The sequence below is a fragment of the Lasiodiplodia theobromae genome (genome assembly GCF_012971845.1).
Source record: "Lasiodiplodia theobromae strain AM2As chromosome Unknown scaffold_34, whole genome shotgun sequence".
Lineage (NCBI taxonomy): Eukaryota > Fungi > Ascomycota > Dothideomycetes > Botryosphaeriales > Botryosphaeriaceae > Lasiodiplodia > Lasiodiplodia theobromae.
The window spans coordinates 44,326-60,046 of record NW_023336513.1 but is presented as its reverse complement, the minus strand read 5'-3'; the positions used below and the strand labels follow the sequence as shown (position 1 = coordinate 60,046).

At 56.3% G+C, this 15,721-nt stretch overlaps 5 protein-coding genes across 5 annotated transcripts; 2 read left to right on the top strand and 3 right to left on the bottom strand.

The window, feature by feature from the left end:
- Positions 1 to 3,965: 3,965 nt before the first annotated feature.
- On the bottom strand, positions 3,966 to 4,631 carry LTHEOB_9820 (Snf2 family helicase ATPase; the record flags this gene model as incomplete). Its single annotated transcript, XM_035519450.1, has 2 exons — positions 3,966 to 4,314; positions 4,366 to 4,631. 2 exons carry the CDS (start codon positions 4,629 to 4,631, stop codon positions 3,966 to 3,968), a joined length of 615 nt encoding a protein of 204 aa, XP_035368403.1.
- A 610-nt stretch (positions 4,632 to 5,241) lies between these two features.
- LTHEOB_9819 (Nuclear pore complex subunit nup85) lies at positions 5,242 to 8,835 on the bottom strand (the record flags this gene model as incomplete). The annotated part of the gene is made up of 2 exons (XM_035519448.1): positions 5,242 to 5,654; positions 5,706 to 8,835. 2 exons carry the CDS (start codon positions 8,833 to 8,835, stop codon positions 5,242 to 5,244), a joined length of 3,543 nt encoding a protein of 1,180 aa, XP_035368402.1.
- A 1,124-nt stretch (positions 8,836 to 9,959) lies between these two features.
- On the top strand, positions 9,960 to 11,044 carry LTHEOB_9818 (Kelch repeat protein; the record flags this gene model as incomplete). The annotated part of the gene is made up of 2 exons (XM_035519447.1): positions 9,960 to 10,128; positions 10,188 to 11,044. The coding sequence occupies 2 exons, from the start codon at positions 9,960 to 9,962 to the stop codon at positions 11,042 to 11,044; spliced, it is 1,026 nt and encodes a 341-aa protein (XP_035368401.1).
- A 310-nt stretch (positions 11,045 to 11,354) lies between these two features.
- On the top strand, positions 11,355 to 12,586 carry LTHEOB_9817 (Cts1 protein; the record flags this gene model as incomplete). Its single annotated transcript, XM_035519446.1, has 3 exons — positions 11,355 to 12,012; positions 12,261 to 12,335; positions 12,390 to 12,586. 3 exons carry the CDS (start codon positions 11,355 to 11,357, stop codon positions 12,584 to 12,586), a joined length of 930 nt encoding a protein of 309 aa, XP_035368400.1.
- A 605-nt stretch (positions 12,587 to 13,191) lies between these two features.
- On the bottom strand, positions 13,192 to 15,121 carry LTHEOB_9816 (Phthalate transporter; the record flags this gene model as incomplete). Its single annotated transcript, XM_035519445.1, has 9 exons — positions 13,192 to 13,230; positions 13,284 to 13,434; positions 13,503 to 14,134; positions 14,187 to 14,252; positions 14,302 to 14,381; positions 14,438 to 14,489; positions 14,539 to 14,733; positions 14,784 to 14,823; positions 14,871 to 15,121. 9 exons carry the CDS (start codon positions 15,119 to 15,121, stop codon positions 13,192 to 13,194), a joined length of 1,506 nt encoding a protein of 501 aa, XP_035368399.1.
- Between the last annotated feature and the right edge of the window lie 600 nt (positions 15,122 to 15,721).

Genomic DNA, 15,721 nt, shown 5'->3' with positions numbered 1-15,721 from the left:
CTGGAAGGACGCAGTCGTGGATCCGCAGAGGTGAAAGCGGACTAGAGGCGGGTGGGCCAGGCGCCTTTATAGAGGAAGAGGCAGGCAGCACTGGGCAGCTACAGGGCTGACGGAGATCGGTGGACCTAGGCAGCACCTCGGCGCAGTGGAAAGGGGAGGTGATCCGGAAGGAAGGCTTCAGACGCGGCTTCAGCACGGGCGTATACAACTATATGGCCCGTGGCAAGCGGCGCACTGATGCGTGGGGGACGTGATTGGGCGCGTCGCACGGACGAGACACGGCAACGCGATATCAGGTGCCTCGAGGCTGACTCAAGATTATGTGACTCGTTTCGGCAACGGCTAGCAACCTGGAAATGGAAGAACAAGGGTTGGACAGGGGAGGGGGGTTTGTGGCTCTGTCTGCTGGGCTGCGGGCTAGCTAGTTTCACGCGCTGCACGAAATGGGATCTGGGCTCTGCAGGCTGATGTCGGGCACAGCGCCGCATTAAATGCCCGCGGGAGCGCTCACCGCTGCTGCAAAACCGCAGTGCGATAGGGACTGACACGGAGATGATGGCCGCCAAAATTTTCACTCATGCTGGTGATGCGCAGAGGACAGCGCATCGTCTGCGCCTAGCGGATCCCTAGGCGCCGGGTCGCATCCCTGCTCGGAGCGGCGGGAGGAGCTGCGCTAAGCCTAGCGCAGCCTCGCCGGACGCCCCCCACAAGTGCACGCCAAGAGAACAGGCTGATCGCTCGCGGCTCCCAGTTTCACCGTCTCTTGTCGCCCGCCCGCCGCGTCCAATTGCGCGCCCAACCCGCTCACCGCACGCCTGCCCACCACCCTGCGGTCCGATATCCAGCAGTCTCTGCGAATTCTGCGACACAAATACGTGCGAGAGCGAGGCGCGAGACCCGTCGCGCACGCGCGGCCGCTGTCTCGAGCGTCGTGACCGCTCCCACCGGTACGAGGCATACAAGACCGTTGAACGCCTCCCTCCGCGCCGGCCCCTTTTGCCTTGTTTCCGCTGCTTGCAATTCAAATCAGTGCGCCCGCCAACCTCGTCTGACAGGGTGCTTCCGGGATCCGCGACGCTCAATCCAGCAGCATCTCCTTGCCCCCAGCCTCGCAATGCTCGCCGCCGCCCCCGTCCTGTGGCCGTGGTGCGCGCATGGGCGCCTCACCGCCCGCTAGCAGTGTCTCGCATCACCAGCAAGCGAGCGGCCGCACAGCAATCCTTCGCGAACGAGTCACAGTCTGAGCGTGGTGATCTCGCACATCGTGGGTCTCTGGAGGATCACGATGTCGACAGCGCGACAAAGCGCCTCGCCAGGCCCACTCTGTGACCGACCGCTCCTTCGGATCCCACGCATGACGGCCAACAGCCTGTGCGCGTCGCTCAACGGTCGAAAACAAAACTACGTGTCCAACAAGCCTCCGGATTTCGCTCACCGCTGCATCATCAAAAATTCATGCGCGTCCCGTGCCTCTTGAACAAGCTCTCTAAACAAGGACTCCCTCTTCGTCTGTCCTCCCAGGCCTCCCAGAAAAATAAAAAAAATAATAATGGAGGCCTTCCAGAAGCTTTGCGCTTTAATGAAACCGACGCTCGCCGCGCCAGCGCCTCGCGGCACCCGGAATCTGCGCTTTGACCGCACTTTTGAAGGCGACAATTCGGAGTTGAGATGACTAACGCCATTCGAACTTCCTGAGACCGCTCCCCTGGCGCCGAAGAGGCTCGGAATCCCACCTGTCCCGCCGCACTCCTCGGCCTGGTATCTTTCTAAACTTTTCTGGCTTGACGAAACCGGTTTCATTCGGTGCCGGACGGCTAGTCGCCCATATCTCCCCCGAAATTTCCCATCTGCCTTGCCGGTCGCTGGCCCTGCCTCCCCTTGCTCCCATGCCGCCGGAGTGGTCCGGGTGTGGAAAGCGGAACGCACTGACTCTGGGCCTGTGCGTGCAGACGGACTTAAGCCCTCCATCCGGATGGACAGCGGTTAATATGCTACCATTCCCATCCTCGTCGCTTGTTCCGATGGCGGTAGGACCCTTCATCTCTATCTGAGTGCCGCACATCAGATTGCGTCTCGCCTCGCCTCGGGTCCCACAGAAATGGTCCCTGTTCGCCTCACTGCCCCGGACGCACTACGGCTTTGACATGTGCAATATTCGTTGCTTCAGAGTAATGGTGTTGGCCGCGTGTTTTAGGAACCCTGAAGCTTCCCTCATTCAGTGACGTATTGCCCATCTCTTCAACACTGTTACGATTTACTTCTGACGCCGACATATTGTTCAGAAGTTCGTCCGTAGCCCTTGTGGTGGTGTGACTGTAGGTGAAACCGAAAACTGTTGAATGTTTACTTCACGCGTGCACGTTGCTCGGCTCGAGGCTGATCCCATCAATTTCTCGGTGGGTATTGCGGCGAGGTCGAGGCCTTTCCCGCCTAGTGGCGCAGAACACACTCTCCGTGCCGCGTCTGTAGCTTGCTCGTTTATGGAAAGCGAACCGCGTTATCAGTCTTGTCTCGGGGCTGGACGGAGTGGAAGCACATCCCACAACCGTTCGCTCCGACTTCCACTTGCATCCTACACTTCAATCGTTTGCCACGTCAAGAGTATTCAATCGCAGAAAGTGAACACTCTCTCATTTCATTCGTTCCATTGAACGTCTCTGTCTAATTTTCACCCGCTGTCACAAACAGCCAGATCCATGGCACTCATCAACCTACGGTCCATCACCACTACCGGAACATGGTCCGAGCTTCTTCCACGCGACCATGAACGCCTCCACCGGCGTCCCCCGAACGCTCGCTAACTACTATTTAGCGTACATGCTACCCTTCGTCCTCAATCAGGCGTTCCCTTCATCGCGATCTGACATGGTGTTCACCGTCTCCCATCAATACTGACCCCGTGACGCTTGGAGGGATGCACACTAGGAGCTAAAGCACCGGCCGGTGAACGCCTCCAACAACCAGTAATGATGACACTACTGTACAAACGTGCACACAAGATGTCAGCAACCACTCCCTCTCCAATCGTGCGTTCGATCAACGAGGATGGTACGTGGCGCGCGTGATCAATGGTCGTCTTTTTTTTTCGCCGCCGGATGTGCGGTGAGTGGGGACATTTCTCGGCTCAATGATTGGCGTACGTCGGCCGGTCGGTCAATCGGTCGCCAAAGCGCACAGCCAAAAGCGCGTTCGTGCGTCTTTTGTGTTGGCCAAAACATATCTGTGCTCCACCCGTAGGGCTGAGGTGGAAATTTGCGATGAGACTGGTGGAAAAGTGATGCACGGCAAGCGAAGCGAGCGGGTGTGGAGTCGAATGGGGAACGTCAACAACAACAAGATGCCGTTCGCGCCGCGTGCACGCCTTGGCTAATCATCGGGGACGAACCTCGTAGTAGTATATCGTTTGAGATCAACTTGCCACTGATGAACATCTGAGATGGGCTTGCCACTCAAGCGGTCTGGGTTGCAATATTGTGCACGAACTCCAATAGGAGCATCGTTATATGAGATTTAGAATAGCTATCAAACGAAGGTCAACTCAGCCGCGCTGTACATACCAGTGATTTCCAGAATATTGTGAGAGTATTGATCATACATCGACCATAATCGTCGGGAAAATTCAAGCACGGCATTTTGCGAATGTATCGTTGAAACCCCCAAACGCCACATTCAAAGCGCAAGATTGAACCTAAGGAGAACTGCTGCTTGTTTGTTGCCTGAAGCTGAAGAAATTGCAATAGACAGCCAAGAACTGACATACATCCCAGTTATTCCACTTTTCCCCCCGATTCCAGTTCGATCTCTGAAGAGCTATGTAGTTGAGGCCCAGTACCGATAGCATATGCACGTGCAATGAAGGTGCTTGCTTGGTAAACCACGGATCCTGCAAGCCATTACAAATGCTCGAACTCCACTCTGCCTTGAAACGATGAACTCCTCAAGGTATTCTTCCCTCGACAAGTCCCTCAGGTCGTAGACTCGCCATGCCTCGGTGCCTTGGAAGGGCGACCATCACTCTCGCCTTCGTGTTCAAGTTCTCTTTTCGGGGGGTTGCCTCCTTCAAGACTAGGTTGGAACGAGGAGTTTAAAAGCTCCACTACTGATTTTGCGAGCCGACCTCCCTTCATGACCCGGTTGTTGAACTCGTCTGAAGCGCAGAACTCATCACGATGTGCCTTGATCCATTTCTTGCACCACAGTACCATTTGCACATTACGTCCATCAGTACTTTCATCAAGGATAAAAAAAAATGTACTGGGGGATATTTGGCAGGCGTCGAGCTTGCTCATGACCAGGTTCAGCAGCTTTTCGTCACTGGAATTGGTTTCAGTCATATTCTTCTAACGGAGTCATAAGTACACTTACTCAGCGGCTCCATCAATATCGAACACTCCGAATTGTCTCTTCGCTTCAAGATCTTGTACAGCGGGATGCATGAGCTTGATATCCTGGATTGTAGGACTGTACTCTCCGGTGTACAAGTACTCGATGATCATAGTGAGTGTCTCAGTGGTACAGCACACATCGATAATAGTCGTAGCTAGCATGTCCTTCATGCCTACGAACTCACCCAGAAACGACGGTTTTAGGATGTTCTCGTGCATGTAGAGCATTGTCGGTTCGTCGTCCATAGCGCTCCGAAGCTTCCAGATAGGACCCGAAAAACGTCTAGACAGGCTTTAGCAGAATCCTAGTGGTTGGTATCAGATTTGTCTTACTGAGTCTTGCTCCGGCGCGTAAAGCACAAGTCAGGCGTTGGAGGAGGCATCTTCGTTCCACTTGACGCCACGCGGTGCTGCAGCGAAAGGCGGGGCAAGGCTGGTCTCACAGCCGAGAGGTGCAGATGGTGGGTGAGAGTGAGCCGAGCAGGTATGACTGGAAAGATTCATAAAGGGTAGAGGCGGACCACATAAGGAAAGAGCACCCGCGCGCGTGGGCGACGCGCGCCTTCCACGCCTGGGGACGCCTCGCATCGGTGACGTCAATGAACGGAGACCAAACGGGAGCTCATGGCAGCACAATACACTCTCTATTCAGTAGATTCGCTGCTATTCAATGCTTTTTGAAGAAGGGAAAAACAAAAATCGGCCTTGAAGCACCATGACGCTCACTTGCGTCTGCGCCTGCCAAAACTAGCACCATTAACCAATGCATGGTATACCATCTCCCTCAAGCACCGTGATATCTGCGGATATTCCCTCAAGCACCAGCAACTGATTTCTCTTAGCCAATCAGTTCCACTCAATTCTCCTCCGCCCAAGCGCGTGCCAGCTCTTGAGCAGCCTTTGCTCTCAGGAAATCACACACATCCTTCCCCTTGGCACCATGGGAAAGACCCTTCCGCCAGTCCCAACCCCTCTTTGCATCCTTGCTAAGCGTGCCGCTTCCCTCATCAACCAGGACGCCGCTACCCTCAGTGGACGGGAGTACAGAGCTACCCACTAGGCTATACGAGCTAGCCGTCAGGTTGGAGACAGACTTCTTGAGCGAGCGTGGTGGATCGATATTAGACGAGCCTGTGCCATGGGCGTGTGCCAATGCCGCTTGAAGATGCTCCTCACATTGGGAATAGACGAGCGAGGGGGCGGTCTGGAGGTCCTCGGCGGCACGCATAAGTGTGGAGAGATCCGACGACGAGAGAAGACGCTTGGGATCTGTGCATCTATTAGTAGCTGTTGTTTTCGGATGCTCATGGTGTGACTTACGGGTCATGAAAGGCAGCGACTCGCCCAACAGAGTCAGAAGTCCGTCAACCTGCACGGCTGAATCAATGTCGGGATCGTAGAGTCCGCCGCGAATACTATCAGCAGCGCTATTGACGACGGCAATCAAAGCCTGAGCAGCAAGTCGTCTCCTCTCAAGGGGACGGTGCGCAGGTTTCTTCCCTTCCGGTAAGTTGACTTCTTCATCACGCAAGTCGTAGAACTTTCGGAGCGTTGCATAACCGCTGAGATACATGGACAGCATCTGAGCAGCTCTCAGATCGGACCGAGCAAGATGTGACAGAGTCTGCTTCGGTGTGTTGATGAGCGCCTTGAGACGCTCGTCGAGGTCGGCCTGCGCCGGGTAGGCGGTAGAATGGATGAGGCAGAGGGAAATGAGCAGGTCGAGGACGTCCCTGATCTTCTTAGAGTTGTGTGCACGAGCGTAGTAAAACAAGGCTGAACCATAGTTGTACGAGTTCTCAGCCAAGAAAGCTGCATAGCGCTCTGCAATCATGTTTGCATGCTCGACGAGACCGAGACTGTTGCAGACACTGAGAATCTTGTCAACCCGCTCGGCCGAGCTCAAGGGGAGGCGATCAAGCAGCTCGCTGATCTTCTTCTTCGCGGCTTCAGCGTTATCGAGACGACCCAAGACTTGGATAGCCAGTTCCCATCCTTCGGCGCTTTCGATCTTGGGTTTGCTGAAGAGAATCTCAGCGTATTGCTGGAGGATCTCATCCTTGTCAAAACCGGGCTTATCTCCTTGCCCGTAGCTCAGGACCATGAGGTCGCTTTGATCGAATCCCCTCAGGAGGTTTCTTGAGGCAGACTCGCCGAGCCATCCTCCAGCACTTGCAATCTCAATAATTGCCGCCGTGATTGTTAGGGACCACCCGCGCATGATAGGAATGAGGCCGTCCATGTTCTCCTCCATGACGCAAGCAAGAGCAATCTCGACTGGATTGTTGCTGTTAATCGAGAGGCCAGGATCTTCCTCTGCCATGACTCTGGCGAGAGAATAAGCAAATCTCTTGCGATAAGCACGTCCCGGCGTGACGTCTGCAACCCTGCTGTGCCTAGAGCGCTTCGTCGGCCGCATGAGCTGTTCCTCGTCCTCTCCATCCCACCAGGCGGTGAGACAGACGGTTGCCTCAACCCAGTCAAAGGCGGCGCCAAGAATTTCCTCTTCGTTTCCAAGCAAAAGGCTGTAGAGAATTTGCAAGTTCTCGTAGACGGTGTACGGCACTCTGCTCTCAGCCCTGCGACTTGCGGTACTGAAGTTGTAGGCACCGTCATCCTGCGCGCCCAAGCCATATTCATCATCGGCAAAAGCACGTTCACCTTCGGCGAAGAGCTTCAGATCTTCGAGCGCATCTTGAACAGTCCTCCTGTACAAGCCCCAATCCATGCCTTTCACATCCCAATCATCGTGAGTGAAGGCCGGGCAGTACTCAAGAACATCGATGGCTTGCGCAATGGCCTTCTCGACGTTGATGAGCTCGATGCCAGCATAGCCAGGTCTGTCGTAGCCATCCTCCAAGGCGGAGTCAGCAACGGCGAAGTTGCCTTCCCTCAAGAAATGTATGGCATCATTGAAGCTGCCCCTCATAACGCAGGAGAAAATGACGTCCCAGAAGCCAGGAGCAGCAGAGTAGCCCCCGGCCATCCTCTGAAGCTGCTCGAACTCAGCAGCGCTGGGATCATGGCGCGCATTCAACCAGTCCACCAAGACCTTGGGGAGGGGTGTTTGTCCAGTGGCATACTGACGTGCGAATGATTGGCTGAAAGCAGACATCTGGCCGCGTCTGGACAGCGAAAAGTTCTGCCTCTCTGGTTCAAACGCAGGAGGGTGGTGAATCGGCAGAAGCAGGCTGGCAATGAAGTCGGCCTTGGCGAGAGGTGAGTCGTTATCCGCAGGTCCAATGACATTGGGAACGGGCTTGTGCGGGTGGTTCCAGAGGTTGCACAGCTCCTTCACGGCCGTCGAAAGGGCGTCCTCGGTTGCGTCGCCTTCGCCAAGTGCATAAAGAATGCGCTCGGTTTCGCGCACAAGCTCATCCGGCTCCTGCAAAGAGGTCACGGGGCGGGCGGCGGCGGCGGCGGCAAAGCTCTTTGCGATGCTTCCGATGTCGTATTGGGCGCCGGACTTGCCCAGGTGCATTTGTGGGGGAGGGCGCACGGGGCTGCGCATGGTCGAAGCCCTGGACCTGTTGGAGGGCGATCCCCTCGCTGAGCCTTTGACGCTGAATTTTTGGGGAGAAGCAGGTCTGCTGGACTTGCGCGATGCAGGCTTGGGGCCAAAATTGTCCATCATAGTGTCATCCTCATCTTCCTGCATATCCTGGTCCTCGTCCATCTCCTCGGCCTCGGGCAAACCGTAGCCATGCTTGTAATCGTCGTCCATGCGGTCGTCCTCGTGGTCGTCGTAGTAGTGGTGTTGGTGGTCGAAATAGCCGCGGTCGTCGTAGAAAGGATCGGTTCCGGGAGGCGGGCTGCTGGCAAGAGCGTCCGAGGGCACGTCCGAGGGTGCGTCGGAGTAGTAGCTGCGGGCGGACTGCGACCTGGTGGGAATGTAGCTCCTGCCGCGGCCTCTGGTGCTGAAGGCGAAGGCAGACATGGTCCTGTTTTTCTGTTGCGAGGGTGAAGGGCTGGGGCGGCCGAAGCGGTAGGATGGAGAGGGTGTGTTGCGGGAGGGCGTGCCGCGTGAGGTGCCGAAGAGCTGGCGTGAAGCGGGTGGGGGCCCGTTCGGAGTGGTGGAGCGCGTAGTGCGGTTGGACCACAGCGGACGGCCGGCGGGTGTTGTGGAAGGCAGGTTTCCAGATGAGCGTCGACGACCACCGGGCGTGGTGGGCGAGTAGGACCAGCCGTCCTCCCTCCAGAAACCCTCGTCATCCTTCTTGCGGCCGTACATCCTGGAGATGGCAGACGGAGCTTCGTACTTGATGCGCACCGGAGACGGGCGGCGGTAGCGATGACGATGGTTCAAGCAGTTGCATCGGCGCTTGGGGTCTTTGTCCAACGGGTCGATGCACGTCTCGTTGGACTTGACGTGGCGGTGCTGGGGGAGTTTCTGGTCATGGTTAAGGCTGCGCACACCGAAAGGGCTTTGGCTTCCAGAGTCCCGCTCCATTGGGCGTGGCTGGGCGTGTCCGCTCCCTCGTGTTGGCGTTGCGACAAAGAGACACACGCTCGGTCAAGACGCGACATGGATGGAATGGATGGAACGCGCCGACCATCACGTGCGGAGCTCTGTCCCTGACTCGCCGCGTCGCCCACCGCCCGCCGTCCCACGGCTTTGCCTACGACGCTGCAGACTCAGCTACGCCCCGTTGCTCGCGCTCAGGCCCGCGTCGCGAACGCGACACCGGCGCGACACGCACTTCCCGCCAAGGTTACTGGCAGCATTTCCGCGATTGGTAGGGCCGCGAAAGTGGCCTTCCAAGTCACCCGAAAGCATGCGAGCTAGGCCGCTTCGGCACCGATAATCTGCAACAGCTGCCATGTAGCACCCGGTGCTCCCACCACTCACGTCACCCGCCCGCCGCACCTGGAAATCGGATCAATATTGCGGGCCGAGGTGCTTCTAAACGTGCCGGGTGGGGACCTGAGCCATCGACGACTGCGCGGCCCGGGCTACCGAGCTTCGGTGCGCAGAGCGCCGTGGACAGTGCAAAATAAATACGGCGTCAACCAGCGAGCAGAGCCAGGTCTAATGCGGACGAGCGTGTTCCCAGGCTCTCACTCTCCGAGTATTGCAATGTGGTGGGCAGAATGAACTTGACGGGACATGATGCTCTTGACTGACTGTAGATAATGCAAAGAACTTGACTGCACTCTGTTGATCTCCACCAGCTTGGGAGAAGCGCAGGGCACACGGCGTCGCAAGTCACCTGGATTCTCGGCTGCTTTCAGGCATGATACATGGGCTGGCCGATGTAGAGGGAACAAACAGCAATGTAGGTTTTCCCCGTAGGTTTTTCCCGGATCGGCTGCAGGGCCTGGCGAATCCGCGTCACGTCACGCCGCATCGGACCCTGTGCGCATCTGCCTTCAGCCAACCACAGCCCGGTTCTGCGATGAGCCTCCATCAACTTAGCTCGGCCATTGCGCTTTCGAATGAGTTCGTTGAGCTGCGGCCAAGGCGCTTCAGCATCTGCTCCGATCTCGCATGGGCTGGGAAGACATGATATAAAATCCCGTCATCCATCTATCTCGCTGTGATCGGAAATCACATCAGACACGACAACCCTCATCATGGCCGTACCGAAAGTGACAGGTTCTTGGAAGCGCATCCTCGACGCTGAAACCCTCCGCCGCTCATCCCAAGTAGTTGCCTCTTTCGGCAGCCAGCTGTTCCTTTTCGGCGGAGAACTTCAGCCCAGGTTGCCGGTCGATAATCATGTCCATCTCATTCAGCTAGATGGTGAGTTGATCCGTGCGCCATGCATTGGCCAATGGCAGCAAATACTGACATGCATGCAGCCGCGCCGGGTCAGGCCGCAGTGTCGACGCTGGCGGCCGACGACGGTTCTCCATCGCCGCGGGTTGGATCAGCATCGGCCTTGCTGCACGACGTCGTCTATTTATTCTCCGGCCGCGGCGGCGAGGCCATGGCTCCCATTGAGGAAAGGGGTTCATTGTGGGCATACGATCGCAATACGTCCAAATGGTCGACCGTTGCGCCGCTCAGTGCAAGCGCCCCCTATCCGCCAGCTCGCAGCTACCACTGTCTAGCCAGCGACGGCAAGAACAATATTTTCGTCCACGCTGGCTGCCCCGAGAAGGGCCGCTTGGCCGACCTGTGGTCTTTCGACCTGGCCACTAGAAAGTGGGTGGAGCTCGCTTCTGCGCCCGATCCTCCCCGCGGGGGATCGTCCATCGCCTACGCCCAGGGCAAGCTGTACAGGATGAACGGCTTCGACGGCAACACCGAGCAAGGCGGCAGCCTGGACGTCTTTGACCCAGTCGAGAACAAATGGTCGTCGATCAAGTACACGCCCGATGGAAACGAGGGCCCGGAGGCACGAAGCGTGAGCGCCCTGCTGTTCGTCCACATAGCCGGTCGCGCCTCGCTGGTCACGCTCTTTGGCGAGCGCGATCCAAGCGCTTTGGGCCATCAGGGCGCTGGCAAGATGCTTTCTGACGTGTGGGTGTTTGACATCGAATCAGCGAAATGGGCCAGGGTTGGTGGCGCTTCCGCCTCGGCACAGCACCAGCCGCCCGCCCGCGGCTGGTTTGCCGCAACCGCCGGCGACTCTGCAACTATTCTCGTCCACGGCGGTCTGGCAGAGACAAACGAGCGGCTGGGAGACCTGTGGCAGCTGGTGCTCTCGGCGTGAGCTGGGAGGGGCCGAATGCGGATGCGACGGTCATTGTTCGATGCACGAGTAGGGTCACTGGCCCGGCACTGCTCCCGACTTTCTTGCTTTACTGTGTAGGCCTGCAATTGGTCCGTTCCCACCGCCTCAAAATTCCCTGATTTGCGCCAAGTGAAGCGAAGCCCGTAAGCAGAAGCACCCACAGATTGCAAGCGGCCTGATGAGAGGGGGATCTTGGTTTTAACATAGACCTCGCCGCTCCTCTTCTTGTCGCGTCTCGTCTCTCGTTTCTTTGCCTACTCGCTTCCTCTGTGTTTCCACTGCAGTAGCCATGTTAGTATCAATACTACCGCTTTTGGTCTTCCCATTCGCCGCCTCCTCAGAGGCAAGTCCCGTCCTGGGCATACATCCAGGCCATGGTGGCGCGCCGGCGCCTGCTATGCCACCCCCTCTTGAGCCTCCTTCGTACTACTCTTCAGCCCTGCCCACGCCGAGCAGCGTACCAAATCACGACGACTCGCAGCAAAAGCCTCTAGACCAGCAGCCCGTTGCTCCTTTGCCATCTCCCCCTGGCAATCTAGCCATCTACTACAGTGCCGACGACTCATCACTCGCCGAGCTGTGCGCCGATGAGTCCATCGACACCGTCATCCTCGGCTACGTCCACGGCTTCGAAGCCACCAATGGGTTTCCCATCGTCGACTTCGGCGCCGCCTGCACCGCCAAGCACGCCGACGACGACCGGCATGCCTCGGGGCTGGCCTCGTGCCCAGAGCTCGGCCAGCAGGTGCAGACATGCCAGACGCGCGGCAAGAAGGTCTTCCTCAGCATCGGCGGTGGTCCTCGCAGTAATAGCACCCTGTCTTTCGTTGACCCGGCGGATGCTCGTCGTGCTGCTGTCATGCTGTGGAGCCTCTTTGGGCAGGGCAACCCGCACGGTCCGGACATGCGGCCACTGGGTGAAGCCGCTGTGGACGGCTTCGATTTCGGTAAGTGTAGAGGCTGTTGTTGTTTTATTTCCCTCCATTTTATCCGTTCGAATCCTATTTTCCCTCTCTCTTCTTCAGAAGAACAGAAGAGAGGGATCTCTGAGCTCCGAAATTTGCGAAAATGCGACCCAACAATTCCCCCTTTCCTTTCTTGACATCACCATCAACCCCCACTTCTCCTCACAAGAAAGGGAGATTATGAAGCAACATTAAAATCCCGCAAATCTCTGACATCACACCAATCGCAGCATGGACGTCAGCCGCAGCATCGTCATCTTCCGTTCAAGCCTTCGCCGACACTGTGCGCACGCTTTCCGATATGCGTAAGAATTACAAGCCCAGCCACATCTCAAGGACTCCTGAATGCGTAGCCGCAGCCGCGGATGGAAACGACGAAGAACTGCTCCGTGACGTCATTGATATCGCTTTCGCAACCGCCGACGCCGGTGATGATAGCGTATGCAACGTCAGTAGCATGAAGCAATCGCGATTCTGCACGGAAGGGGGTCTGGAGAGTAGAACGGTAGGCTGTGCGAGCCCGTACCGGACGAGGCTGGCAGAGAGAGGAGCATGAGCACGCTATCTCGAGCCGTTCGCTTGCGGCGCCGAGTTGCGTACGCGGTAAAAAGATGGCTGGTGCATGACGGACGGAAATGGGCGTTATCAAGGCATTTTGGCATCGTTTGGTTTCAGAGTGGGATTCCCTATACCACAGGGGAAAAGAGTCGCATCAATTGAAACAAAGCGTGGGGGACTGGGCGTTAACGGCAGGCATTTTGGTTGCATAAAGAGCTAGAGATCGGCATTGGAATGCAATGATACCATTATCGCTTTTTATCCACTGGTTTTATGCACCCTTGCGTCGTGGGTTCGGAATGCATTTCTCGGCACTGCTGACATCTAAACACCGAACAATTCGCTTCGGCCTCACTGGCATAGTCAATCTGCTAAGACTGCGGACAAAATTTCGTTTGCGATTGTGCTTGAATGCAAGGCACCAGTTCATGTTCGGGAAAATAGGCATCAATTCTTAAGACACGGGATACAGTATACAACACAATCAACACAATGCTTCCTGGCAAGATACTTCGAGAGTCGTTATATTCGTGACACATACAGTCTTTGCGACGACCTTCTAGGCACCCTTCCGCTGCGCAATGTACAAATGGCACTAATCGCTTAGTAGGTGTAGCGGAAGTTCGGGTCGTCAGGGTCAGTCTGTGAACTGTTAGCACCACAACCGTAAACGATATGGAAAGATGCAAACTGACATCGTTGCTCTCAATCATCTTCTCTCCCCTAGCCTGCTTCGCATTGTCGCGCCAGAAAGAGATGCCAATTATGCCGACAAGGAGGAGGTTCATTAGAGCACAAGCAATGCAAGCCCACATGCCAGGCCTGTAGTGGGGAGCATCTTGCGTACTGTAGCAAAGAGGAATCAGCGTCATGGAAAAGTAGGATCGCGAAGAAGAGAGACGGAATGAGCATACCGGAATACCAAACTTCCCGCGATTCCGCCGATGCCTCCGAAGCCAACGAGCGAGGCGCTAGTAAAGGCACGCTTCCACTGTCCGCGGATGTTGTTGGCTTGATAACTCATCGTGGCAGGGACATTGGCGTTGGCACCAGCAGTGACCAAAAAGACACCAAAGTACCGGACGCCCGAGTTGCTTGCAAAGCCCATGATCGGGAGACCGATGATGCAAAGAAGCATGTTGAAGGCAATGACGGGCCCTCGCACCCGCAAGCGGTCGCCAAAGTATCCAGTTCCGTACATGATGAGAGCCCCAAAAACGTATGGCGGGGCGACGAGGCACTGGGCTGCAGCAATGCTGAAACCCATGTTGACGCGCAGGATGATGGGTAGGAAATAGGCCAAGGCGTAAGTGATGGTGGTTGTGCCGAAGAAGATCAAGGCGTATCCCCACACCTTCCAGTCCATACCCCCGCGGAAAAACTTCTTCAGCGAGAACGACTCCATCTTCGCATCACCACGGTCGGCCTGGACACGGTTGATGATCCAACGCTTCTCGCGCTCATCCAGAAACTTCCATGACTTATGCTTGCCGTCGGGAAAGCCAACGAGAAGCCAGTAACCTCCTAAGCCAATGGCGCAAGTGAGCTTGAGTATGTTAGTATCGTTGGAGCTTACTTAAGGGTCATCCAGAACCTACGATGCCTTCGATGATGAAAATCCATCTCCAACCACCCTGGCCACCTAGACCATTCATTTGCATAAGCTATTACAGTCAGCTATACGCTTGTCATGACTAGGGCAAGTTTTCGTACCCCGTAAGCTAGAATACCGGAGCAGGCCGAGGCTACACAGCCGATAATGTAAAACACAGAGTATCTTTTACCCATCTCATCTGCTCTGGTGTCAATAGCTGTTCCCAAATTTCAGGTTCATGCTCGATGCACTTACATCTCACGTACCAAGTGCTCATCAGGTAGACGGCACTCGGGAAGAAACCGGCCTACAGACTATTAGCAGAACGCTTATTGCTGCGAACAAGTATGATGTACCTCAAGCACACCGAGGATGGCACGCAAACCGGCAAGAGTATTCCAGGTGTTGGAAAAGCCCATGCCGATCATGGTGGCTCCCCAGAGGAAGCATATAGCAGATAAATGCAAACGGGGCCCGATTTTGCGAACAATGACTGTCGAAGGAGGCTGGAAAATAATGTAGGTAATGAAGAAGACCAGGGTAACGATAGACTGCAGGGGTTAGCCAGTGATCCGATACGAGCCCAGAGGAAAGCACATACGTATCGATAACCGGTCGCCATATCAAGTTCGACACTCATTCTAAGCACCTGTCAGCAGAGCACGTGGCATCAGATCGGCAAACATACCCGGCAATGTTCGCAGCCGACAAATTTGTCCGGTCCATCAAGCTCACACAGTACATGACGCCGACCGTCACCACCAGGCGCAGGTCAATCCGACGGATAATCTTCCTCTGCTCCTCGGGCGTGAAGCCCATGTCATCGGGGCCGGCTCTGGAGTCGACATCAGACCCATTGGTGTCGATGTTGTCGATGTGCTCGACTCTGTCCTTCTCGATGTCGGTCATGACGGGAGGCCCGACTTGGGTGGCCTGCATGGTGGAGGAAAGGGCGGGAGCGAGGAGAGGAGTGCAGTGTCAAGAGATCCACAGCGGATGCTGGCCCCTTTCATACCGCATGTCCGACAAGAAATTCCCCGCACGTTCGGGTCAATCACCAGGGGGTAGCGTCCAAGAGGGTGGAAAGATACCGAGGGTGGCACTGGGGGGCGCCATGGTTCCTTGGCAGCGAGGAGGCGGACAGCGGACTTGTTACTCGGATTCGCGAAGCGTGGGGAACAAGCACTGTATTGCTGGCCGCGAAGAGTGGGTCTCCAGAAATGATGGGGTAGCGACCCGGGGCCCCGCAAAGGACATGACCGAATTGTGGAGCGTGCCAAGGGTGCGGCTTGACCCAACGCCCATCGACTCGTCGTAAATCGTCCTTCTGGCCGCCTTGGCGGGGCCGTGTTCGCGTGGTTTTCTTATCTGTCGGCTAATGTTTTGACCTCTCGTCTACTAGGTGGCAGGTGCCACACCGTATCTAGAGCTGAGTCGCAACTCCCTTGATGCCTGCCAGCGGCGTTAGGCCCCTGTATGACTTGCAGCAATGAGACAAGGCGACTCGCTGTGTCATGCAGGAGATCCTGAGCTGAGGCC